At 43.9% G+C, this 25,084-nt stretch overlaps 4 protein-coding genes and 1 long non-coding RNA gene across 5 annotated transcripts; 4 read left to right on the top strand and 1 right to left on the bottom strand.

Annotated features, from left to right (window-relative positions):
- Positions 1-4,063: 4,063 nt before the first annotated feature.
- On the top strand, positions 4,064-7,877 carry LOC145652682 (alpha-1-macroglobulin-like). Its single transcript, XM_081703802.1, has 12 exons — positions 4,064-4,137; positions 4,518-4,701; positions 5,016-5,172; positions 5,305-5,357; positions 5,465-5,485; positions 5,615-5,783; positions 5,937-6,021; positions 6,106-6,232; positions 6,621-6,735; positions 6,874-6,983; positions 7,399-7,635; positions 7,791-7,877. Exons 1-12 carry the CDS (start codon positions 4,064-4,066, stop codon positions 7,875-7,877), a joined length of 1,419 nt encoding a protein of 472 aa, XP_081559928.1.
- Positions 7,878-7,969: 92 nt separating this feature from the next.
- Positions 7,970-8,593, top strand: LOC145652681 (alpha-2-macroglobulin-like protein 1). The gene is made up of 3 exons (XM_081703801.1): positions 7,970-7,991; positions 8,090-8,235; positions 8,366-8,593. The coding sequence occupies exons 1-3, from the start codon at positions 7,970-7,972 to the stop codon at positions 8,591-8,593; spliced, it is 396 nt and encodes a 131-aa protein (XP_081559927.1).
- A 195-nt stretch (positions 8,594-8,788) lies between these two features.
- LOC145652632 (alpha-2-macroglobulin-like protein 1) lies at positions 8,789-14,204 on the top strand. The gene is made up of 20 exons (XM_081703576.1): positions 8,789-8,950; positions 9,026-9,101; positions 9,176-9,305; positions 9,389-9,614; positions 9,822-9,948; positions 10,227-10,348; positions 10,683-10,734; positions 10,814-10,894; positions 10,986-11,162; positions 11,295-11,376; positions 11,510-11,666; positions 11,745-11,819; positions 11,895-12,057; positions 12,227-12,420; positions 12,853-13,068; positions 13,156-13,274; positions 13,369-13,477; positions 13,549-13,611; positions 13,738-13,843; positions 14,007-14,204. The coding sequence occupies exons 1-20, from the start codon at positions 8,858-8,860 to the stop codon at positions 14,051-14,053; spliced, it is 2,415 nt and encodes an 804-aa protein (XP_081559702.1). The 5' UTR covers positions 8,789-8,857; the 3' UTR covers positions 14,054-14,204.
- A 1,202-nt stretch (positions 14,205-15,406) lies between these two features.
- On the top strand, positions 15,407-16,892 carry LOC113569619 (endonuclease domain-containing 1 protein-like). Its single transcript, XM_035536192.2, has 2 exons — positions 15,407-15,757; positions 16,074-16,892. The coding sequence occupies exons 1-2, from the start codon at positions 15,458-15,460 to the stop codon at positions 16,608-16,610; spliced, it is 837 nt and encodes a 278-aa protein (XP_035392085.2). The 5' UTR covers positions 15,407-15,457; the 3' UTR covers positions 16,611-16,892.
- A 4,117-nt stretch (positions 16,893-21,009) lies between these two features.
- Positions 21,010-21,941, bottom strand: LOC145652578 (uncharacterized). Its single transcript, XR_014118794.1, has 3 exons — positions 21,467-21,941; positions 21,230-21,307; positions 21,010-21,159 (listed from the first exon to the last, which is right to left on the bottom strand). It is a non-coding gene; the product is annotated as an uncharacterized LOC145652578 (long non-coding RNA).
- Between the last annotated feature and the right edge of the window lie 3,143 nt (positions 21,942-25,084).

The following is a 25,084-nucleotide window of genomic DNA, read 5'->3' as shown; positions in this document are numbered from 1 at the left end:
TTCTGTGGTCATTAAAACTCTCAAACCTGATCTGATATTTCTTCAGATTCATGTGTGTGTGTGTGTGTACTATCATTAATGTTGTGTTCTCTGCTAGTTTTGAGTACAAATCACTAAACTAAAATAGGCTTTCCTTACTGTTCAATAGAGGTAAGTGGACTGTAGAGCAAGGCAGGTCCTAAGGCGTGATTTGTCCTCCTTTGAAGTGTCCGTCAGACCACTGGAATGTTAGTGGTGATATTGAACAATGCAACACATCAGGCTCATTCACACACCAGCATTTTCACTGGTACATTAATATACGGACTCAGGCTTGTACATTACAGGCAGCTAGCTGTGCATTTGAGGTATGGAGAATGAAGAGTGACGTATGGTCTGGAACAGAAAAACATTCCAATAATCATTGCCTCTTTATGAATACTAGGCACTCGTCTACAGTAATACATTCAGTTCATTTCCTGTACAATATGAATATACCGTACTGAGGTGGTCCAACAGCGCTCTCTAGGGGGGAAGCACTAGTGCTCCTCTATTATTACATGCGAGGTTCTAGAACGAGCTGGACGTAGAGCTGAACACTTCTACGCCAACTAACACGTCATATATATCGCGCACATCCCAACTAGCACTTCACTCCACACTAGTATGGCTTTACAACATTGCTAGTGAGAAGTGACGTGATTAGTGCAGAATAATAACAGTGTAGAATTAGCAACTCAGTAGGCTCCCGTAACGGGTTTACAACAGTCAGTTCTCAGTAATAAGTGAACCAAACCTTGCCAATGTCTTAACATGTACTCTTCACTAGAATAAACAGTAAGGAATCAGCTTACGTCCCACACAGCACGTGGAGAACAAGGACGTCACTGGATACACGCGCTGCGACGTCTCTTCTGAACCTGTCGCCGCAGATCTCTGACGTAGTGTGTCGTCGCTCCATAATGACGTGTACCTTTAAGAGCAGTCTGTCCAACACTTGCAGTGGAAATGGAGCCTAAAAATACTTCAGAAATGATTTGCATATGGTCTGTTGGTCTACACTAACACTGCGGGTAAATTCCTTCCAAAGGTCTGCAGATACGTTTGGAAATATTGACATGTATGTAGATAGCTGCGTCAGACTTACTGCATCATATTTTGAATCTTGCTTATGAATGCTAGCAAGTCCTTGTGCACAGTGGTCTGAAATACTGGCAGAGAAAGCGGCTGTGGAGGGACGAAATGAGGCAACATTAGGACAACTTACCAAAAGCAGAAATGTTTTTAGAGCAAAGCACAGAGATGTATGGTTATTTATACATTTAACAGGTACCACTTTAGGCCTTTTAAAAAAGCAACACCACCAGTGCCAGGACAAACTACAGGTTTATTAATACAATTTAAGAACCATAAGATTAAATATAATGAGCAGAAAGTCTGGTTGTGAGTTTCAAGCACAAAGGGCTTCACAGACATTTAACGTGGACACCATCACATATGTGCATAAACCACTTCAGCAGTACAATTCGTGATAAACTACAATTTCCACACCTAGTTAAACCCTGCCATAAAATTCTACATCACAATTTCATAGAAACAGGAAACTCTCATGGCGGGAACAAAACGTGACTCCACAAAATACAAACATATTATCCCACATCACAACTAAAATTAAGGAGATCAACAAATATTAAAACATCATGTCACCTTACATCATATTCTATATTTACCAAAATTGTGCAATACACCCACCCACACCCACACTGCCTGGCCAAATAGGTAAGAGTCTCCCATTGGATAATTACTACATGGGTGAGTATGTTTCAGCTGGCAGCAAGCTATTTAACCCTAACTGATGCAGTGAGTAGCTTCTCATTTGTTAAACAACCATGTCAAAAGACACATCCTGTGGTCGTGGAAAAGATGCTAATCTGTTTCAGAAGGGTCAAATTCATGGCATGCATCAAGCAGAGAAAACCTCTAAGGAGATTGCTGAAACTAAGCAAATCGGGTTAAGAGCTGTCCAACGCATTGTTAAAAAGTGGAAGGACAGTGGGGAAACATCATCTTCGATGAAGGAATGCGGTCGGAATAAAATCTCGAATGATCGTGATCGGCGATCACTTAAACGTGTGGTGAAATCAAATCGTAGCAAAACATGTTTAATAGTGAAAGTAAGAGCATTTCCACATGCACAATGCAAAGGGAACTCAAGGCATTGGGACTAAACAGCTGCGTAGCCTTAAGAAAACCACTTGTCCGTGATTCTGACCGGCAAAAACGGCTTCAGTTTGCTAGGGAACATAAAGATTGGACCCTGGAGCAATGGAAGAAAGTCATGTGGTCTGATGAGTCCAGATTTACCCTGTTCCAGAGTGATGGGAGCATCACGGTGAGAAGAGAGGCGGCTGAAGTGATGCACCCATCACTCCTAGTGCCTACCGTACAAGCCTGTGGGGGCAGTGCTATGATCTGGGGTTGCTGCAGTTGGTCAGGTCTAGGTTCATCAACGTTATGGGCCCAAAGAATGAGGTCAGCTGACTACCCGAATATACTGAATGACCAGGTTATTCCATCAATGCATTTTTTTTCTTCCCTGATGGCACGGGCATATTCCAAGATGACTTGGCGCAATGCTCCAAATCTCCCATCATCAATACAAGATCTTGGGGAAAAATTAATGCAACTTTGGACAGAAATAAATATTGTGACTTTGCAGCAGCTTGTGGAAATGATGCCACAGCGAATGCGTGCCGTAATCAAAGCTAAAGATGGTCCAATGAAATATTAGTGTGTGTGTGTGTGTGTGTATTTATAATATATATATATATATATATATATATATATATATATATATAAAAATAATTAGATATAGCTTATATGCGAATAACACAAAATGTCCTAAAGCGCTAAAATTTGGCCATTTTAAAATTAAAATATGAACCGCTGGGACTCATGGACAGTAATTAGACATCAATCTTGGATTAAAAAGCCCAAACTAATTGTTCGAAATGCAATATGTTGAAAAAGGAATAAGATTTCCTTTCTATAATCAGCCAACAATTTACTCTGAGTTTTTAAGTATGAATACATAACCATTAAAACATGACTCCGAACAAGTTCGACAAATGAATCGTAACAGCGCAGGAGCGACATGACAAAGCAACCGACTTTGTATTAGTCCATATTCTCTAAACACTTACTGAGAGAGCCTTACCTAGTTATTCTTATTAACACAAGTGAAGAACTGAAAAGGATAACAAAAGAACAACACACACAAACTGACAAAACAATCTGCAAAATAATCACTTTCTCTAGTTTTGTATGTGTTTGAGTAAAAAGAACAATTCTAACGGCCAACAGATACATTTAGCTGACACTTTTATCCAAAGCAACTTACAATTATGACTGAGTACAGCTTGAGCAATGGCGAGTTAAGGGCCTTGCTCAGGGGCCCAACAGAGGCAATTTGGCAGTGAACCAGCAATGTTCCATTTACAAGTAACCTCGACCACTGAGCTACTGCTATCAAACATTATCACATAGAACATTTATAACAAAAGAACAAAAAAAGATAATGTTTTCAGACCTTGACTAAAACAAATTCATTCATTTTTAAAAAACACAATACTACTGTTTTGACTCAGAAATAGTTCAGAAATCAACATGTGGTGAAACGACTCGTTTCATCGAAGCCTCCGTGCATATTAGTATGCGCTCCACCCGTCTCGCACATTGCTCGTTAAACCGATTTGGTTTAGGAGATCGCCTCATCAGTACCTCATTAAATAGATTTGGTTTAGTAGATAGCCTAATCAGTACCTCGTTGAGTAGATTTGGGTTTTTTGTCATTGAATGACAACATTGAGGAGAAATTCAGTCGTGGATAGGCTGTGAGAGTGACGCTAAATGCTCCAACCCAATTAACTCAAACTTTGACCGAACTGATAGGTTATTTGATAAGTGGCGCAGTAGCTAGGGCAGGGCTCAAAGACTTTTCCCCCGTGAAGGGGAGGGGCTTATTATTTATAGCATGAGCTCCCAGGCGGTCTGATTGTCTGGTGGTGGTGGAGTTGCGGTCAGGATGCAGCTCTCCGTGGTGTTTGCCACTGTGCTTCTGCTCCTCCACAGGGCTGTTGCCTTTTTCTCTAATGACACGTATGAGTGTTTATTCTTTCTCTCATATCTGTGTTTGTTACATTTGTGGTAGTATTTGTTGGTTTAAAGTAAGCTGTAGGTCTCTAAATTTGTCTGTATTATTTATAGGATTGCCTATTTGTTTACTTTGGGCCAACATGATGGATTAAAATGCATGCCACAAAAACAAAACAAAAAACCCCCCCAATTCTCAGTTTTGCTGTATTTTTCACTTGTGCCAGGTTTCATGAGTAATTGGATGATGACAATAATACAGATATTATGCAAGTTGCTATACAAAAATTGGAGGCCTATTTAATGGTTTCCATGGATGGGCAGTGTGGATTTAGGTCTTTCTAATCAACCGTATGTCAACTGGTTTTATCTCTGTTCCCCTTCAGGATTTACCTGTTGACTGCCAATTCCCAGCCTGTAGGGGGCAGTACTGAGACACTGTGTGTCCATGTCCACACCGCCCAAAAAAGCTTATTGTTACATGTGACTCTGGAACACGGGCAAACCAGCAAGACTCTTCTGAGCCAGACTGTTGTAAGCCAAGACCACTACCAGTGTGTTTCCTTTAAGGTCCGTACCCTCACTGTCTACAACATATTAAAGCCACAAAGAAACTGGTTTTTAATCAAGCAGAGCCCCATGTGAAAATGGAGCCTTTACTAGAAAGGTCTTTTGACTTGGCTTGTGTCCCAATTTTATCCCAGTTTACATCTCTCATTCCTTTTGTAGTTTTGGTCTGTTTTTTGAACATGTTCTCTGTGTAAGTTGCTTGTACAAGCACACATGTGGGTGATTGAGGAATATCAGAGACCCTCTGTATCTGCACATCAGATTAGAAGAGGTTTTCTGGGTTCACTTTGCTAGTTTCTTTCTTCATTAAACAGGTTCCTGCTGTAAGCATAGATACAGAAGCATCCATTGTCTTTGAGGTAAAAGGGAAAACTACATTCCTAAATGGGACAACAAAGATCCTCATAAAACCTCCTGCTCAGCTGACCATCATTGCAACAGACAAACCCTTGTACAAACCAGGACAGACAGGTATTGTTGGTGGTTTTGGACTGGGGTTTCCTAAAGGAGGTGCAGGGGGAACTCGACAGCCATGGATCTAAACCGGTCTCTTTCTGAGTGTTTGGAGGGTCAGCAGTATTGATGCTGTCTTTCTCTCTACAGTGAAAATCCGGATAGTGTCTCTGGATTCCAACTTCCTCACCTACAATGGGATGGTAAGGGAGTGAAATGTGCAGTTTTTCAAGTTGTTCCATAAAATAAAAGGACTGTTGCAGCAGTGTATGCCACTGATGTGAAGTGTGTGTCTCTCTCTCTCTCTCAGTTCTCAACAGTGGAGCTGCAGGTATGAAGTGTGCAATATGCATCATCACTCTGTATGTATTTACTGATTCTGGAACTGTGTCCTGGTTGCTATGGAAGTTCTTTGCTCATAGTATATTTGAGGATCATTGCATGCTGCTGCTGTCTGTAGGACCCCAACTCCAACCGTATTGGTCAGTGGCTGAACATGTCCACATCCAGCGGCTTCCTGGATCTGTCGTATCCCGTAAGCCCCGAGGCTGCAGAGGGATTCTATGTCATCACTGCCTGGAATGAGGGGAATGAACCAATCACGCAAGACTTTGAAATCAAGAAATATGGTCAGGCGCAGCACGGTTTTCAGTTGGGATTTAATGATCAGTGTTTGGGACAGTATGTTTAACTTGTCTTGAGGGGCTCATCTTAAGAATTCTTTAATGAAGTAAGGCAAAGGTTTGATGTGGGTTTAATATTTTGAAACCCCTCCCCCATAGTGCTGCCAAAGTTTGAAGTAACCATAGAGCTTCCTCCGGTCATAACCGTTCTGGACACTAAGGTCACGCTCAAAGTGTGTGCAAAGTAAGAGCCATTTAAACCTTGAGACTGAACCACCTGGCGCAACATTATGTATTCCTTACTCCACAACCTCCACCCTGGCTGTAGGTATACTTATGGGAAACCAGTGATGGGGTCTGCGACTGCCGTGGTCTGCCGCAGAAGTTACGGATACTGGTGGTTTGCGCCAGGCCCTGCACAGCTCCCAGACATCTGTAGAACTTTTACCATGAAGGTTGGTCCACTTGGTCACCTGTTCCTGCAGATGGTATTGAGAAGCTTCTAAGAAACGTCTAGTCATTTAACCTTCATTGTTTTTAAAGAGACTTTTGCCACCAAAAAGTAGCAAATCGTACAAAAGAAAGGAAAGCTCCCTTCATAAGTATTGAGACTTCCTCAGATTGCTTTGTAGTCCTCAAGTGAAGCAGTTTATGCCCCATGGAGGTGGCCATGTGTTAAAATGGGTTTAGTACAGAAGCTGAGACTTCTAGGTATAATGTGAAGAATCATTGGCGAAATTTCATATGAGGGAAAAGGTACCTGAACGATCTGTTTGGGTATTTTCTTGGGCAGTAATTGTTCTACAGTGTTTCTGAACTCTGTCTGGTCCATATTTACTCTAGACTGACAGGACAGGCTGCGGGTCCTACATCGTTGACCTGAGTGACTTTGCACTGAATGATACACGATATGAAGACATTATTAATGTTGATGCTGAACTGGAGGAATATGGGACAGGTGAGGTTTTCCCACTCTCTGACCCCTTAATGGCTTTAAAAATAAGTGACTGAATATTTGAAAAGGTTTTCTTTACTTGCAAAATGGTCCAAGTGAATGCAGACATTTGTTTGAAAGAGGTGTGTGTTTCAACCACAGGAGTGGTCCTGTCGGGGTCTGGAAGCTCTACTGTTACAAGTGACATCGTCACTCTCACCTTTGTGGACGCTCCGGACACGTTCAGGCTTGGGTTGACCTACAAAGGAAAGGTAATTACTGGTCCTTTTTTTTAATGGTTTGCAATACCTGGCGTGAACTGTGTGCTGTTTAGGGGTCAACATGTAGCACAAGTTTCAGACGGTTGGTTTGGTGGGGGGTGTTTTTTAAATCCGTCTTAGATTAAAGCCACTGGTCCAGACTCCGCTCCTATGAAGAATGAATCGGTGTATCTGGTTGTGAATTATGCTGGGAACAAAAACGCAAGCTGGAAGTTGGTTACCGATGGCAACGGTGTCGCCCCCTTCTCCTTAGACACGCGTTCATGGGGTTCACAATCCGTCTCTCTTGAGGTCTGTGAAGTCCGCCTTTTGTTGGAAAGGGTTCTTGTAAGTGTTACAAGCATAATCAATGTCTTGCCTTGTCTGACCCTTCTAAATGTGTCCCTTTTCTTTCTCCTCATAATAGGCCCAATATCTTGAGGAAAAGAAACCACTTGGAAATATGGCCAACATGAGAACACCAAACTACCTCTTTGCTTACCTGTTGGTTCAGCCCTTCTACTCCCAAAGCAGAAGTTTCCTGGCACTGCAGCGCCCGCTGGAGGTGTTCAGGTGTAATGGACATGCTACAGCACTGGTTCAGTACATCATACAGGGCAATGCACTGGAACCAACCCAACTCTCCCTAGATTTCTTCTACATGGTACGATCTACTGTCAGGTCACCATTTGCAAACTTGCAGCATATTGGTCTCCAGAAATCTGATTTTAACTTGGACTCCCGCCCCCCAATTTCTTGTCCTGTTGGACATGCTGTTTTGGAAGGCGTTTGTGAACACAATCTCCGTTGGGTGTGCAGGTGATGTCCCGGGGCAGGATGGTGCAGACAGGAAGCATCTCTGTGGCTGTACAACCAGAGAGAGGTCCATGCACACTTGCACTGTAGCCACAACACGGCCTCATCCTGTTGAAATGGATGTAGAGCTCAATTGTAACTGTTGGATGTGCACACCTGATTCTTCCGTTTTGATTTGAAAGATGACGAAACAAAAGGGCTCAAGTTGGGCCTGGGAAACTCTGGAGGGCTCTGAAGCTCCAGGACTGATGCCCTTTCTGCTCTAGGTGCTGTGTTCTAACTGTCCTGTGTGTGTGTAACAGAGAACCGAGGAGGAGTGGTGGTGCCCCTCCAGGATGTGCGTGCTCTGTCTCCGCTCGTCCAGGTAGTGGTGTACGCCATGCTCCCGAGAGGGGAGGTGGTAGCCGACAGCATGGACTTCCCCGTTGAGCTGTGTCTGGCTAACGAGGTCAGAATGTCACAATGTTCTAGTGGTCTTGTGAAGTAAAATGTTGCCGTGGCTGGTCTCCACTTCATAAGAAGCTGTATCCATTTACAGTGTAGCTTGAGGTTCTCACTAGTCTCTCATGGTCTCCCAGGTGTCTCTGAATTTCTCTTCTCCTGTGGAGCTGCCCGGGAGTTCTGTGGAGTTGATGCTGAAGGCTCGCCCAGGCTCGCTGTGCTCCGTGAGGGCCATCGATCGGAGCCTGTTGCTGCTCAGCCCGGACAAGGAGCTCAGCGTTGAATCTGTACGTTCATACCGAAGCCCTAAAGCTCCAGGGTGCTCAGGTCTGTTCCAGCTGAGCCACCCACCTGCAGAGCTCTGATCCAACACTTGTGCAGATGTTCTCCAGAACCCGCATTAACCTGATCAGGGTTGAACTCCAATTCAGCAGCAGCCCACCAATACTTGGATCAAATGCTTTCTCTTGCTCGGCTCATATTTTGCACAGTTGTGCAGCTGTTAAACGCTCATCGAGTCCTATGGCTGACTCTCGCATCTCATGTCATCCTAGGTCTTTAAGCTGCTCCCTGTCTACAAGTTGTCTGGATACCCAGATGGCACTGAAGACTTCTACCCTTGCTCTGAGATGCCACCTCGCCTGCCAAAGCCTCTATTAAATGCAAGACTCGCCTTCCCTGGTCCATACAATGGGAACGTTGATGTGTACCATGTCTTCAAAGTAAGAAATAGTTTTGGCACCCAGGGTTTGTAGTTGATATATGCTGTTGTTTGAAACACTGTTCCCTTTTCTCAGGATGCTGGAATCAAGACCATTACCAATGTTGACCTAAGAAAGCCCTTTGACTGCAGGACTTTGTGGAAATTTGGCTGTAAGTGGCATGAAGTCCTTTTGAGTGAAGAAATGCATATTGTATCCGATATTGAAGAAATATTCTCTCAACAGTTGAAAACGTAGCCTTTGCCAAAGAACTTCCTGTAGGCTCTGGTGAGACTCCCTCAGACCAAAACCCACCAGCCGCCACGGTCCGCAGATACTTCCCAGAGACTTGGATCTGGGACCTTGTTTATGTGGGGTGGGTACACCTGGGCTGTGGCTCAAACCTGTTGCCACCAAATGCAGTGGCCTCGTCTGACCAGTTTTCCTTCTCCTCACCAGGACGTCTGGGTTTACTAGGGTCAACGAGACCGTCCCAGACACCATCACCACGTGGGAGGGAGGCGCATTTTGTACATCTCCGGTCGGGTTTGGCGTGGCCCCAAAAGTCGACCTCACGGCCTTCCAGCCTTTCTTCGTGAGCCTGACCCTGCCCTACTCCATCGTCCGTGGAGAGGTGTTCACGCTCAAGGCCACAGTCTTCAACTACCTCCCCTCCTGCATCATGGTAAGTGGTCCCAGTGTCTCCATCCCCCTATGGGACAGAGGAGCTGATTATCCCCACGGTAATTCCTACTTGACTGTTCACTGAGCAGTGAGTCCCCACTTATGGCTCGTGTGTGGAGGTTTTGTGCTGGAAGTACCTGTGAGCCACATGGAATGCAGGGGCAGTTGTACAGTGCTGGGCTCTGACGCACTGCATGTGTGTTTAAAGGTACAAGTGATGCTGGCATCCTCAAATCAGTTCTCAGTCCAACCCTGCAAGAGCTGCATTTACACACACTGCCTCTGTGCTGACGACGGCTGGACCTTCACGTGGGTCGTCACGCCCTCCGTGTTGGGTAAGTCTGACGTCAGCTGAAATTGGAAGACTGGACATGTATTTTTATCCACATATTTAAGAAGCGGATTGGAATGTGGAATTGCTGAGGTTGGCGGCAACAGCTGTCTAGCAGTAATGCTCTTCATTTGTGTTCCACTATTGCAGCCTTCTCAGAAGGCACATTCCAACTTGCAAAAATGTGTTGAGTAGCGTTACTGCTCTTTCTGGATGTACAATTATGCATTTCATTAAGTTTCTTGACGTTTCCAATGCCCAATTTGGGGGGGTGTATTGTAGGTGAGGTGGTCTTCACAGTGACTGCAGAAGCAGTACAGACATCTGCACTGTGTGGGAATCGGGTGACCGGTGTGCCGGAGAAAGGACGTATGGACACGGTGGTTCAGACCCTGCTGGTGGAGGTGAGTTCCATTGGGGTCTCCTCCACCCTGAAGAGCCCCAGTAACCACAACTCCCCTTACTGGAGTCTGCCAGTAGCTGTACGCTTCTGAGCATTTGAACACTGCTGGAACGATATGAATACCAAACTTGGTTGGGTGGCTATTCTCCTCAGTCGGATGGGTGTGTGTGTGTATATATCTTGCACACCAAACCCCCCTTTTTTTTGTGTGGTTCCAGGTAGTCTGTACTGTGATGGGTGGGGTTGTTCACTGTTAACTTGACAGAAGGATACTGAGCAGACTAAAGGGTTTTGTTCTGGTGGTTCTGACTGCATACTACTTCTTCCTCTGACAGGCAGAGGGCACCAAACAATCCAACGCTTACAATGAGCTCCTCTGTCCTGCAGGTCTGTAGTCCAACAATGTTCTCACTTGGGTTGGTGAGTGAGATGATGTCTCTCTGATGGCCCTTTTCCCATCCTCTAGGTGTTGTGGAGAGAAATGTTACACTGAAGTTGCCTAAAGTGATTGTGCAGGGTTCCCCCACTGCCTTTGTCTCTGTGCTGGGTGAGGACACTTGCAGCTACACACCCATTCATTTGGAATTGAACAAGGTCTTGCGTATGGACACGCACAATTCTGGTGACTCTCTCTGCAGGAGATCTGATGGGCCATGCGCTGCAGAACCTGGACAACCTGCTGGCCATGCCGTACGGCTGCGGTGAACAGAACATGCTGCTCTTTGCCCCCGACATCTTCATCCTGGGGTACTTGGAGAGCAGCGGCCAGCTGACGCCCGCCATCAGGAGCAAAGCCACCTCCTTCCTGCTGAGTGGTGAGGGCACACACCAGTGGCTCCCAGACTGTGTGCAGGATACCTGGGGGGGTGGTTTGATTTTCTGCAGTTTATTCTGGACCTTTTGGCAGCATGAGCCGAGCAGCCTGTTTCTCCCCATGACTGATGCAGGCTACCAGAGAGAGCTGACCTACAAGCATGAGGATGGATCGTACAGTGCCTTTGGGACCTCCGACAACTCGGGCAACACCTGGTCAGTCTCGCACAAACCAGATGGTTCCTGTACAGCTCTCAAATGACACCAGACCCCTGGCCGTGTTATGGATGGCTCTTATTGAAATGAATGAATATAAAAATCAGAAGCTCCCTGGTGTCTGTGTACTCAGGCTCACTGCGTTCGTGATGAAGTCTTTCGAAAGCGCAAAGCAATACATCTTTATCGATCAGACGGTCATCGATCAGGCCAAGACTTGGCTGGGCAACAAGCAGCAGCTAAACGGCTGTTTTGCCTCAGTGGGCAACCTCATCCATGTGGACATGCAGGTCAGGACTCTGCAGTGCAGCAGATGTGTGGTGCAGCACTCCTGTGAGCCGGCTGGCTGACTTTGCGCTCTTACCCAGGGTGGAGTGAACGATGAGGTGACCCTCTCGGCGTACGTCACAGCTGCTCTACTGGAGTTGGGCACCCAGAGGACAGTGAGTGCTCCCCTTCCTCAAACGGTTCCCTCTAGTAGTCTGTGTGAACATGCCTTACTGTGTTTGCCATGGTAGGACCCCATGGTTTCCAAGGGTTTGGACTGCCTGAGGAACATCTCTGCACAGGTGAACTCCACCTATGCCATCGCCCTCCTCTCCTACACCTTCACACTAGCTGGAGACCAGGTGATGAGAGGAACCCTGCTCTCCCGCCTGAACCAGCGAGCCGTAGTGACAGGTCAGACTTGCCCAATTTGACCTTCACTGGATGTTGGTATCTGGCTGAGAACTGGCGTGTTTTGGAGGCTGCATGTGTCCATAAATACAGAGCAATTATGGTGATGGTTGGCTGGTATTTACCGGAGAATCTTGGCCGAGTGGGCTCGGTGCTTTTCTGTCTCCTTCAGTGGATGGGCGGCACTGGGGCAGTGGACGTGTTGGGACGGTGACGGACTCTCTGGACGTGGAGACGACCTCCTACGTGCTCTTGGCTGTGCTCTCTGGACCCCTGCTGCCCCAGTTTGAGCTGGGCTACAGTGCCAGCATCGTCCGCTGGCTGGGCCAGCAGCAGAACGCCTTTGGCGGTTTCGCGTCTACGCAGGTAGTGCCCCCCCTTCGCACCGCCAGCTCAAATATTGTCACTTTGTAGCCCGGCGTGAGTATGATCTTTGGCTCTGCTAATAGTTGGCTCGCTTGATTCAGTTTCTCGAGATGTTTACACCTCAACAGCCACCTTTTAATTCTTGCGGATGCTCTTATCCAGAGCGCCATAGCCACCGCTGCCCTGAGCACGTGTGTAAGGTACTTGACTTGTAATTGGCTAAATGTGCTTTCATTTCCTCATGGGATGCATCCTAGCCAGTACAGTAGGTTGGAGCAAGATACCAATGAACGCGAATACTGGGGTCAATGCTGATGCCTAGCAGTACAAAAGGGCTTGAACTCTAGTCCTTCTTGTTTGTTGGATGACATCAGTGTAAAACCATACCCTAGAAGAAATGCCTCCTGTTTTGAATCCCTTTTCTCTGCCCAGGACACTGTAGTGGCTCTTCAGGCTCTGGCAAAATACAGCACTGCCACCTACAGTACAACAGGCACCATTGCGGTGACTGTGACGTCACCCCTCGGCTCGAAGACCCAGTTCACGGTGAACCAGAGCAACAGACTGCTGTACCAGCAGATCCAGCTGCAGGAAGTGACTGGGGTGTACAACGTCAGGGCATCAGGCCAAGGCTGTGTGTTTGTGCAGGTCAGTCTGGTGCCCCTTGGTGTAGAGATGCTTGAAGAGCTTCTTGGGTGTAAAAATGACTCTGGGGTACTTGTATTTCTCCTCCAGTTCACCCAGCACTACAACATCCCGCCTCCCAATGACTTCTCCTCCTTCAGTATCGCGGTCAACACAAGCTCAAACTGCAGTGCCCCAAACCTGTCTGTGGGGGTCACTGTGACTGTCAGGTGAGCTCTACTAGAGCACAAGAGGAAAGGATGGCTTTGGATGTATAAAGTCTGTCCATGTAACCCTGTGACTTTGCTTTAATTCACCTTTCAGGTATAACGGTAACAGGACTGAGACGGACATGGTGGTCATCGAGGTCAAGCTGCTGTCTGGCTTCAGTCTGGTTGAGGGGTCACTGATGCCAGTAGCTGGCTCTACAGAGGTAACTTTGACCTCACTGAAAATACCCATCATGCATTAGCTGGTCTGCTCACAAAGAACCTGTGTCTACAGGTGAAAGGCACTGTAAAACGCGTGGATCCAACGGAGAGAAACGTAGTCATCTACCTGAACGGGGTAAGAACAGGCTTTCGCCAGATCAACTTGCTTGTAAGATGAACAGTGTGTGTCGGAGGCCACCGTTACCATGGTGTTTGTCCCATCATTTTGTATGGTGACTGCATCGGTCTCCCTTTTCCCCAGCTGAAGAAGGGAGAGACCAAGACCTACACTCTGGTTATCCAGCAGAACATAGCAGTGCAGAACCTGAAGCCAGCTGTGGTGAAGATCTACGACTACTACCAGCCCAGTAAGAACCAGTCCTGTTATCTTCCGAAACCGTCATGGAAGATGAGGGAGAGGGTTGGATAGAAATGACCAATATGCAATTAAGGACAAGGATCATATGAACTGAATTCGAATGTCCGCCTGTGTAGTATGAATAAGAACCGGTTTTCCTTTCTCTCCTGTAGGTGATGTGGCCGTTACACAATACACGTCTCCATGTAACGAACGGTAGACCACGTGCCCTGCTGCCTGCACTAATGTTGGCCATGTTGTACTGCATTGTACCAGGAGAATCTGTCCCTTTACCTGAAGTGTAAATCGGCTCTAATGCTACTGGGTGACTGTTGTGTAATTACTCGGTTGTATTGAAATAAATTCTCTTGTGCAGTGTACAAATGCCTTGGTGGGGGGTTTTTGTGGTCTTCACCAGTGTTCCCTCATCTGCCTGAGCGCTCTTGTTACTGGATCACTGCTCAGCATAACTTGCCATTCAGAGCAAGACTAGTCATAAATTGAACATTGGTGGGGAGGGTCACAGGGAATTCACTCTCTCATGAGGAGAGAATTGAGGGACAAAGTATACTAATGCTCAGAAATCTATGGATTTGTAAGAAGACGAGTCCAGATATTGTGACCAGGTACACTTGGGTGTGCATCAAGGACCTCCACTTCTGTCCTGTTCCATCTACTAATCTCCTTCTCAGTGGTTTAGTTGACACTAAAGCCATTTATCATACAGGTACAGCTACACAGGATATATGAATATACAATAAATTAAACCTGCTGCTACTCTACATGTTCACATGCATCACTACAATGACTGACTGACGCATTAGACTTCATGTGGGATTTCTAATGTAACTAAATATCAAAACAATGTTCACCATCATATCCAACTAACATTGTTGGATTCTGCATGGACCACCACAAACTCGGAACTGTACAGTACATCATCCCCCCCCCCCCCCACCAGATCTCTATCAGGTCCTGTAAAATACACAGTGCACTTCTACGTGTTTATCTCTCTTTAAAGTGAGGAGACGCGTCCACGCTGTGTCTGTTTAAAGGGAGTAAACATGTTCATTTGACATTGATAAGGTCAGTGTAATACATTTTCATGGAAAGGCAAAATACAATTTTATCTGAAAAGGATGTCAGGACATTTTGAGAATCAACCTCCATGTTAGAATTTTAATCATAATTGAGTCTGAAAGATGCTTTTGTATTCCTCACAACTCTAGCCTACATCTAAACTTCAAGACTACATGTATAAAAGGAATAGCAATGGCTCCAAACAAAAATAAAGTGTGAAATGGATATTTGCTGGATTTGAATGTTTGACAAACAGCCAAACTCAATTCCATCCATGTGAGAAGGAAACAAACAAACCAGAAATGAACATTAAGGCCTGTACAATTAATGTAGTCTCTGGGACTTCAGCAACATTAGTTATGCTTAATATCACCAACTATTTCTATGTATGTCTGGATAGTCCATCAAGCCCCTCCCACAGCACACTTCCCCTTCTGCAGATGTAAATAAATACCATCCAAGTCCACTCAGTCAGGAGTGACAGACTGGTGGGCTCACAACCACAAACAGCGTTTCTCACTTCTGTCTTGGTTGATTTTTAATCATGAAAATCGGTCTAGTGCTGTTGCTTTTTGTAGACAGTTCAGTAGTTGTAGGTGAGGTTGTGCTGGATTTTTCCAAAGACTGCCCACAGTTTTTTGCCAAGCCAAATGGACAAGTTTCTCCTCCGACTGTATTTCCAGGGAATCAGTACAGGCAGATTTGTCAGAGACAAGCTAATCAGAAGATGTCTGAATTTGCAACACTTTATGACACAGCGAACAGAATTCCAGTGTACTCGGCGTATGAGTACGTAGGTCGTGCTCCATGTAACAGAATGGATGTGTGGTACATTGAACCTCAGGTAAGTTTGCCTAAAATTCATGTGTTAAGATATGTACACAGTATGTGTTTTAATAATTAGGTGTTACTTATGTGATGTTTTCTTTGTAACATAGGTAATAAACACATGGAAATGCAATTACATTTACGCAATAATGTTTCAAACATAATGTGGTTTCCTTTCTCTTTGTAATAACTAAGAAAAGGTGTTTAATTATAACAAGGGAACAGATCACATAAAACACCCCAAAATATCAACCCAAGGTTCCATCCTTCCATCCTTCCTTCTTTGTTTCTTTCTTTCTTTGTCATTTTTCATTTTCTCTTTGTTCCCCCAGCTTGACGATCAGAACAAGGGTCCTGACATGCAATCTGACACCAGCAGCACACTCCCCAAACCTCCTAGAGGAAACAACCAAGCCCTGAATGAAGATTACGTGAACAGTGGCTATGATAAGGGTCATCTGTACCCGGTCTTCCACACAAACAAACAGAGCTGTGCTGACTCCACCTTCACCCTCACCAACGCCGCCCCCCAAAACCCCCCTTTTAACCGGGGCCAGTGGAGAAAGATGGAGAGTGATGTAGTGGAAATCTTCAGATCCAAGTGCTCTCAGAATAGAGCCTATGTGGTCACTGGTGTGGTACCAAGCACTGGCAACACAAAGATCCTCGTTAAGAACAGAGTGAACGTACCCAGCCACTTCTGGAGCGCTTACTGTTGCCTTGACAACAACAACCAGAGCATCAGTTCTGGAGGCTATCTTGCCCCCAACAGCAACCAGATGCCCACCAATGTGACTGTAAATATCCTGGAACAACGGCTGACTAAACTTTATGCCATTAACTTTGTTTTGTTTGGTGGGATGTGCTGAAGAAACTCTGAAACTCCTGAGTTTGGCTGTTCACAGCATTAGTTTAGCATTTATAGAGCCTGGATTAGCTCAACAATGCTACATGAGACATCAGGTCCTGTAGTACTGATATTTCCTCTTTAATGTCTCAGAGAGTTTACATGCCATTTTCCTTCCTTAGTTATACAGAAACAAAAGTTTTTGAAAAATTTAAAAAACAAGTGATTTAAAATTTTATGTCAAGTTAAAATTTTGCTAACCCTTTCTCTACACACTGATGACAAAATAAATAAACGCTCTGACTTTGAGTCCTAAGATTATTCTGTGGTCGATGACAGAACACCACACTGCACAATTACTCACATTCTTCATTTTCATATGATTCTGTGCATAATTTGCATAATTATTCTATTTTATATTTATTTTATAAACTATGATTACTAATTGTTTATTTTGTTTATGTTGCATTCACGTTTTCTACTTTTACACCATTGTTTACTACTGATCTAATGTGTAAACCACACCACATCTATCTATCTATCTATCTATCTATCTATCTATCTATCTATCTATCTATCTATCTATCCATCCATCCATCCATCCATCCATCCATCTCTACAGTGCCATTTCTCATACGCTGGATTTGGTTTTGCAGTGGGGTATATGGGTAATGGTGTCAATAACAGGAATGTACACAGAGTGTGATAAGAAGTGTCATGTACACAGTCAGTGGGGAGACGGTTTGGTGACAGCAATGATGTCTGCCATCTTTGTTCAGCTTTTTAAAGGGACATGGCATAGTGTGTGCTGCTAGCGAAAAATCCCATGTAGACTGTACATCATAGGGATATATGAAGGGTTAACAGATTTATAAAGGTTCATAATTCAGCGGAACCACCACAAACCCAGAACTGTATGGTATGCCCCCCCCCCACCAGATCTCTATCAGGTCCCTGGTCCTTTAAAATATACAGAGCACTTCTACATGCTTATCTCTGTTTAAAGTGAGTAGACCTGTCCATCTGACATTGATAAGGTCAGTGTAATACATTGATAAGGTCAGCGTGAGACAAAAGTTTTATCTGAAAAGGATATTAGGAGGTTTTGAGAATCATCCTCCATATTGTTTTAATCATAATTCTGTGTCTGAAAGATAATTTTGTATTCCCCACAACTTCAGCCTACATCTAAACTTTATCAAAACTAGATGTACAAAAGAAATATCAGTGGATCTAATTCAGTGGATCATATTCTCAAAAATAAAATTAAAAAATATGTGGAAAATAAATATTTGATGGAATAAAAATGTTCCACACACAAACTGTTTTCAGTTTCAGCACCACACTGGTATGGTGTAGCAATATCAGCTTCTGTGGCTCAGCCACAAGAAGTAGACTACCTACCTTATCTGACCAAGATGGAGGGCTCGCCTTCCAGTGTTGCATCAAAGCAAATTAGCTCTGTGTTCCCTCAGCAAGGCCTGGAACCCAGTCAGACTTGGATGGTCAAGGAGTGCTTCCAGAAGTCAAATGGATTCAGGTGCACAGACTGCAAGCGGCTCTGCTGAGTATTACCAGTCTGTGTTCCAAGGTGGCCAGCAATTTCCTGGACTTGTAACCCAACCCCAACTGCAGGATTCTTCTGGTAGTGGTGAAACTCAGCTTCAGGGGTAGAGTGCTAACCGTATCCTTGGCACCCCCCAGACTTCAACAAGGTGTCTGGCATCTTCTGGCAGCTTGGACTCTGTATCTAGTACTCAAGGGTTCCCAGTTCAGTATACTGGTTCCATGATGCACACTGTGTCTGTTCAATCTGCTCCTACCCATCAGGGAGATTACAGGGCTCCATCCTCAGGCCACTCAACATACCATCCTTCAAAGAAGCTCCAACCTTCTCATGTTCCCTTCCCTCAATCTCAAAGCTACACACAGCTGACGTCCAGACTCTTAGCTAGCCAAAGCGCCAGTTGGAGTTCTGGTGTAACCTCTATTAGCCGACAGCCTGTCAAGGATACGGAACAACATGGCAGCTCTCATGGGGCTGCTCCTTCAGAGTTTGCAAATGGATGGCAGACATGGAGACTGCAGACTGGCCAGTCGCAGATGCAGGGCTCCAGTCCTGGTTCTTCTATTGCCTCTACAAGCCAACAGCCTGGCGGTGATGTTCCACAAAAAAGCAGCTACTATGGTCCTCTGCCAGCCCAGGGTATGGGCACAGGGCAGACCACTGGCTGGCAGTCTGCAATGCAACCTGTCAATTCCGAATGCAGGGCTCCAGTGTGGGTTCTGGCTTGACCTCTACTAGCCAACAGTCTTCCAGGAATACTGCACAAAGCAGTGGCTCTTATGGGGCCCTTCCTCCTCGGGTTGGAAGTGCTTGGCAGACATCTAGCCATGACCAGCCTTCAGTACAGACTGCCCAGACTCAGCTGGAGGGTTCCAGGTTGAGGTCTTGTGTGACCTCTACTAGCCAACAGCCTGTCAAGGATTCAGCGCAACATGGCAGCTCCGGTGTGAGTTCGAATGTCTTTACTAGCCAACAGTCTGCCATTGATGTTGCACAACAAGGCAGCCCCCATGGGTCCCCTCATTCTCAGATTGGGAGTACATGGCAGACAGGAAGCCACCAGTCTGCCCAGTTGCAGGGTTCCGGTACAGGTTCTGCCACGACCTCCACCAGCCAGCAGTCATCTAATGATGCTGCTCAAAGCAGCAGCAGCAGCAACTCTTGTGGGACCTCTCCTTCAAAGGTTGGGCACACAGGCTAGACATTGAGCCACCGGACTGCACTGCACATTGACCAGTCCCAGAAAGGGGTCCCAAATCCTCCCCAAACTGGATCCCACATTGTAACCTTCAACCAATACAACCCAGCAAGTCAGACCCCATCCAGCATGTATGGGTTGTCCAAAGGGCATCTTGGCACTTGCTCTAGTGGCTGGGGACAGAATGCTGTGATGCAGGCAGGTGTAAGCCAACCAGCATTTGCTGTGGGTTTTAATGTGGACCAGCAATCCTCTGACGTGCACTTATCCTACACTGGTTGCCCATCAAGTGTGTCCAGTGGCTCAACCAGCTACAGCTTCACTCAGGACTTGCCTGGTCACTCCTACTACCATCACAGTAAACCCCAATTGCTTCCTACCCAGTTCAGTAGGATGGTCAAGCACTAGGACTCAGGCTAATGCTGTTCAGCAAAATGATGCTGAAACTGTTCTTGGTTCTTCTCAAAAATAATCCTGCTTTCTTAAATAAAATGTGTTGCCAACACTGCTGTCTCTGCTTGGTTTCTGTTAAACAATGGTGTGTAAAATGTGAAGGGAATGCTAGCTGAACAAAAGACTTTGCAGTGAGGAGTATCTTCAAGCTGAGTGAGATTCTTCCCATGACTTGTATGCCACAACTATACTAGTTAAAATGAGGATGTTCACACTGCTTGACTAGCAGTCTAAAGCTGTGTGGGTTTAGTGTGAACATATTCAGCAGCACTCACTAACTGTTTTCAGTTCCCATTTTCAAATGAACCTTTGTAAGACTGTATTTGAAATGGGAACTGCAAAATGCATTGGCAACTGCAAGGAATTCTCCATTCTGAATTGAGGGTTGTTTAAAACTGAATCATGTTTACCTAAATGGTGTTCAGTTTAAGGTGTATGTAAAGTGTATTTAGTCGGTGGGTTCCTCTGTAGTGATTTTGTCAGTCAAACTTCACATGAACAAACAGATCAACTTACTGTTCTGATCTCCAAACAAGAGAATTACGTTCTTAAATACATTTAATATCTGCATCAACTTGAATGAGTGATTAAATTACAGATATACACATTGCTCTCTGTGGGTGGTCACTGTAAGTGCACACATGCTGTATGGGTTTTCATTAACATCACAAATTCTATTGAAGTCATTTTTCACTTTAATCTTAAATTCTGATTTGTTTTACTTTAATCTACTTTGCATAATAGTCTTACTCATGAATAAATGTATATGACTAATTTCTAGAATAAATATTTATTAAATTGTTTGACTAATGATTTAATTCATAGCACTGCATAGCTGTTGACATTATAGTCTTTTGGTTCCATGGACAAACAATTCCAGTTTGTGATTGATTAAAAAACAGGAAATGGTGTAAATGGAACATGCCCTCATGTGCTCTCATCTTTTTTTTAGCTATGAGCAATATGACTTGTGTAGTTGTTGATTGTTGGAATTTCCCACTGAGATCAAAAGAGCCTTCAGTTCTAGTCTTTTCCAATCAGAGAAGCAAAGCAACACCCTGAAGCGGATACGGCATGATGGCATGTAAAAGTGACCTATATCAGAGTCCAGCTCATATCAACACACCCCAGATAACATGTTTCAAATAGATAAATGAATCAAAGATTTTCTTTAAATCCAAATGCTTTACTAAACCTGGTTAAAGAGCTGGCTGAGGCTGTGTTCAACATCAAGTGTAGGATCTACAGTCCCTGTTTTCTCCTTGTCGTCTTTATTGTTGATCTGTGTGAATGAAATCTGTTTCCACTTGTTTTTTGTAACCTGGTTCATGGTCCCTGTAACTTCTGTCTTTCCTAAGAAAGCAAAACAGGTTTAGCCTTATGCTGAAATGAGGACGTAAACGCATATGTACAATATACTCACGTTGCCTTAGCTGTTTGTATAGCCCCCTCTACTGGACACCTCTAGCCAGTGCATCCTGTTGACCGGAGAAATCCGTTCCTAACCAATAATAAATATTTTTTTTTAGCTTCCAAATATGAAACCGGTCGCCCGTGTAGTTTTATGATGAATTTCAATGTGTTTTTAGATTTTTTTTGTATTAAGGAACAAGGTGCTTGAAATGTAGTTATTATTACACTTAAATGTGTACAAACATACTTCTACAGTGTATGAGTTTTGCTTATATTTGTCCTCAGGAACGTCCCTCTTCAGTGTCCAGCAATAGTCTGCCAACACAGAGGGGCTCCAATTTTCTTGGTACTGATTTTCCACACTGTATATAATGACATAAAAGTGTACTGTAGTTAATGGTGTAGTGTTAATGGTGTGTTAGTATGTGTTATTGTAGTGCTGCTGTGTTAGTGTGTTGTTAGTGTATGTGAGTTTAGTGCTATGGGGTGTTAGTGTACTGTTAATGTTGTATTAGTATGTGTTAGTGTGGTGTTAGTTTAGTTTAGTGTAGTGTTAGTGTAGTGTTAGTGTGGTGTCAATTATGTGTTAGTATGTGTTGGTGTGGTGTTAGTGTAATGTTAGTGAAATGTTAGTGCGGTGTTAGTGTAGTGTTAGTGTGTTGGTGTAGTGTTAGTGTATTAGTGTGTGTTAGTGTGTTAATGTGTGTTTGTGTGTTAGTGTAATGTTAGTTTAGTGTTAGTGTAGTGTTAGTGTGTGCTAGTGTATCGTTAGTGCTAGTGTGTTAGTTTAGTGTTAGTGTAATGTTGGTGTAGTGTTAGTGTAGTGTTAGTGTGTGTTAGTGTAGTGTTAATGTGTTCATGTGTGTTAGTGTGCGTTAATGTAGTGTTAGTTTAGTGTTAATATGTGTTGGTGTAGTGTTAGTGTGTTGGTGTAGCGTTAGTGTGTGTTAGTGTGTTAGTTTAGTCTTAGTGTGTTAGTGTAGCATTAGTGTGTGTTAGTGTGTGTCAGTGTGTTAGTGTGTGTTGGCGTAGTGTCAGTTATGTGCTAGTGTAGTGTTAGTGTGTTAGTGTGTGCTATTGTAGCGTTAGTGTGTGTTAGTGTTAGTTTAGTGTTAGTGTAATGTTAGTGTAGTGTTAGTGTGTTAGTGTGTGTTAGTGTACTGTTAATGTGTTCATGTGTGTTAGTGTGTTAATGTAGTGTTAGTGTGTGTTAATGTAGCGTTAGTTTAGTGTTAGTGTGTTAGTGTTTGTTAGTGTGTTAGTTTAGTGTTAGTGTGTTAGTGTAGCATTCATGTGTGTTAGTGTAGTGTTAGTGTCATTTTAATGTGGTGTTAGTGTAGTGTCAGTTATGTGTCAGTGTAGTGTTAGTGTGTTAGTGTGTGTTAGTGTAGTGTTAGTGTGTTAGTGTGCTGTTAGTGTGTTTGTTTGTGTTAGTGTGTTAGTGAAGTGTTAGTGTGTTAGTGTAGTGTTAGTGTAGTGTTAGTGTAGTGTTAGTGTGTTAGTTTGTGTTAGTGTAGTGTTAGTGTGTGTTAGTGTGTTAGTGTAGTGTTAGTGTGTTAGTGTAGTGTTAGTGTGTGTTAGTGTAGTGTTAGTGTGTGTACATAATGACATATGAGTGTCCTGGAACAAAAATACTAAGGGTAATAAAGAAATTCTGAGAATATATTTGGACTCAGGTTGCAGAAATAACTAACAGCCATTTTTTGCAGGAAGCAAAACCATGTTGAGCAGTGTAATCACTGCTCGTGTGGTTTCTTGTACTGAGTTATGTGGCAAATCAAAGGTCAGTCATGTTGTGTAGACGTGTATATTGTCAAGATTAGCTCTCTGAGGCACTGGCACCTGTGCACAATTCTCTACATTAAAATAAAGTGTGTCACTATTGTTATTATTGTTATCAGTATATAAGCAGGTCTTCCTCTCACACAAGCTTGAACAATAGCATTTATGTATTTATGCAAATTATATTTAAATTAGACATACTTGTAACTTCTTATATGCAATAATATGTAAAAGACTACTGGTAGTGCTGTCATCAAACAATTTAATACATCACCAAGTAACCGTTACCACTACGGTTACTACGCATAACGTGGCTGGTTAATGGGGCAGGACGAAGCATGTGAAGGCCAGGAGGGCATCTCCATGACGTCTCCGTGGCGGTGGCGAGACATGGGGAGCTGGAGTGAGCTCCTTATCAAGCACACTCTGACCTTTCTCAAGACAATAAGTCTGCTCTTGACTTAGTGTGCTGTGATGTAAAACCTAGAAGAAGACAAAACATAACCAGCACACACACACACACACACAGAGAGAGAGAGAGAGAGAGAGAGAGAGAATGAGAATTTATAACATTTCATTAACATTTTAACATTGCTGTATGTTGTTTAGCTTGTTGTGTGTTGTGTGTGATAACTAACTCTACAAGTCTATCTATCTATCTATCTATTTATTTATTTATTTATTTATTTATTAGGATGTGTGGGTATTGGCTGCTATCATAATCTGTATTTACAATTTTGCTGTGCAGTTTAATATCAGATTCAATAGAGTTAAAATCAACCAACTTAAAGGAGCAATAAGTCATTGTATTCATTAAATGCAGCAAACAATATTTGCGAAAGTGATTCTATTATTGTTAGATTTTTTCTATAAAGTTTCTCTCACATGTGATGAAGACTCAAAACAGCTCTATAGTCCTCAAATGAGCCTGTTTATTCTTCACAGTGCGGGACCCCCATGCAGAGGCAGACATGTTTGAAACAGATTTAGTACAGACCCTCTGAGACATCCAGACCACTACATGTTATTACAATGGCTGTTTCATAACACCTGGGTTTGAAATATCCTACTGCATAACACTTCCATACTGAGTCACTATACCATATCCAAGTGAATTTCTCCAGTACAAAATATACCCAGATGATCATGTACCCCACTACGTGACTGCATCCCAACATGCAACAGTGACTCTTTCACGAGTGGGCGGAACCTTCATACGTTCATGTGACATCGTAGCATGGTTTGCATTTGTCACATACTGGAAACTATACTGAATATTACTACTGGGACTAGTGTGCAGTATACAGTATATGCTGAGTGCAGTAGACCGTCTTACAGTATGTAGTAGGCTATTTATAGCCAATATGAAGAATCTTAGGAAAAATGACTTGTTGCTCTCTTAAACGTATCTATTCTGCAAATTCTTTGTACTGAATTATAGAATCATAAGTTTCTATAATTGGAGCTAAATGAATGGTTTATTGGAAACAGTAACCTCGATATCCCTTTATTAGAAAACGAGAAATGATAATGAAACCTGTGAGTAAAACAGACAATGTATGGAAAATACTGGTTTCAAACACGAAACCAAAGATGGTACCAGAATGCTTGTTTTAAAACCATGTGCGCCAGAAATGTGGGTGTATTTTTTTTAAACTTTGGTCATGTAGTGGTTCCTTTAAAATAAAGAATTCGCTGTAAATAACCTATGGTTTAAAAAGAATCGCGAAAAAACCCGAAGTCAGTTTCATTTCATTCGTATGTAAGTTTCATTGCAGGTTTGTACAGAACACAAACATCTACACGTTAACAACCAGCTGCTCGTGCTCGTCCTCCCGAGCTCCCACCTCAAGTGTGCAATATCTGCGCAACCTGTGCGCGAGGCAGACCTTGCGCCGGCGCGGGAAGGGTTAAAATCCGGACTGCCGGCACGTGAAATCTTGGAACATTTTCATTCAAAAGCTTTGGCCACGCCCAGGGGCCCGACCAATGGGCGAGGGCGGATTGGCTCGCGGATGTCTGCCGATGATCAGATGACCGCAGACTCTATTTAAAAGTCTAACGCGCAACCCGATCTCCATCC

Source organism: Electrophorus electricus, chromosome 20 (genome assembly GCF_041902795.1).
Source record: "Electrophorus electricus isolate QZ-2024a chromosome 20, ASM4190279v1, whole genome shotgun sequence".
Classification (NCBI taxonomy): Eukaryota; Metazoa; Chordata; class Actinopteri; order Gymnotiformes; family Gymnotidae; genus Electrophorus; species Electrophorus electricus.
Note: the sequence above shows the minus strand (reverse complement) of the source record. Positions and strands in the feature narration are given on the sequence as shown.

Bases quoted from the DNA above. Each gene is read 5' to 3' on its own strand.
- LOC145652632 (XM_081703576.1), top strand. From the start codon at position 8,858: ATGCCACCTCGCCTGCCAAAGCCTCTATTAAATGCAAGACTCGCCTTC. The intron at 9,615-9,821 runs GTAAGTGGTCCC...GTGTGTTTAAAG, and splicing joins ACCTCCCCTCCTGCATCATG to GTACAAGTGATGCTGGCATC. The intron at 12,058-12,226 runs GTCAGACTTGCC...TGTCTCCTTCAG, and splicing joins CCAGCGAGCCGTAGTGACAG to TGGATGGGCGGCACTGGGGC.
- LOC145652681 (XM_081703801.1), top strand. From the start codon at position 7,970: ATGACGAAACAAAAGGGCTCAA. The intron at 7,992-8,089 runs GTTGGGCCTGGG...TGTGTGTAACAG, and splicing joins GACGAAACAAAAGGGCTCAA to AGAACCGAGGAGGAGTGGTG. The intron at 8,236-8,365 runs GTCAGAATGTCA...ATGGTCTCCCAG, and splicing joins AGCTGTGTCTGGCTAACGAG to GTGTCTCTGAATTTCTCTTC.
- LOC113569619 (XM_035536192.2), top strand. From the start codon at position 15,458: ATGAAAATCGGTCTAGTGCTGTTGCTTTTTGTAGACAGTTCAGTAGTT. The intron at 15,758-16,073 runs GTAAGTTTGCCT...TTGTTCCCCCAG, and splicing joins TGTGGTACATTGAACCTCAG to CTTGACGATCAGAACAAGGG.
- LOC145652682 (XM_081703802.1), top strand. From the start codon at position 4,064: ATGCAGCTCTCCGTGGTGTTTGCCACTGTGCTTCTGCTCCTCCACAGG. The intron at 4,138-4,517 runs GTATGAGTGTTT...GTTCCCCTTCAG, and splicing joins GCCTTTTTCTCTAATGACAC to GATTTACCTGTTGACTGCCA. The intron at 5,358-5,464 runs GTAAGGGAGTGA...TCTCTCTCTCAG, and splicing joins TCCTCACCTACAATGGGATG to TTCTCAACAGTGGAGCTGCA.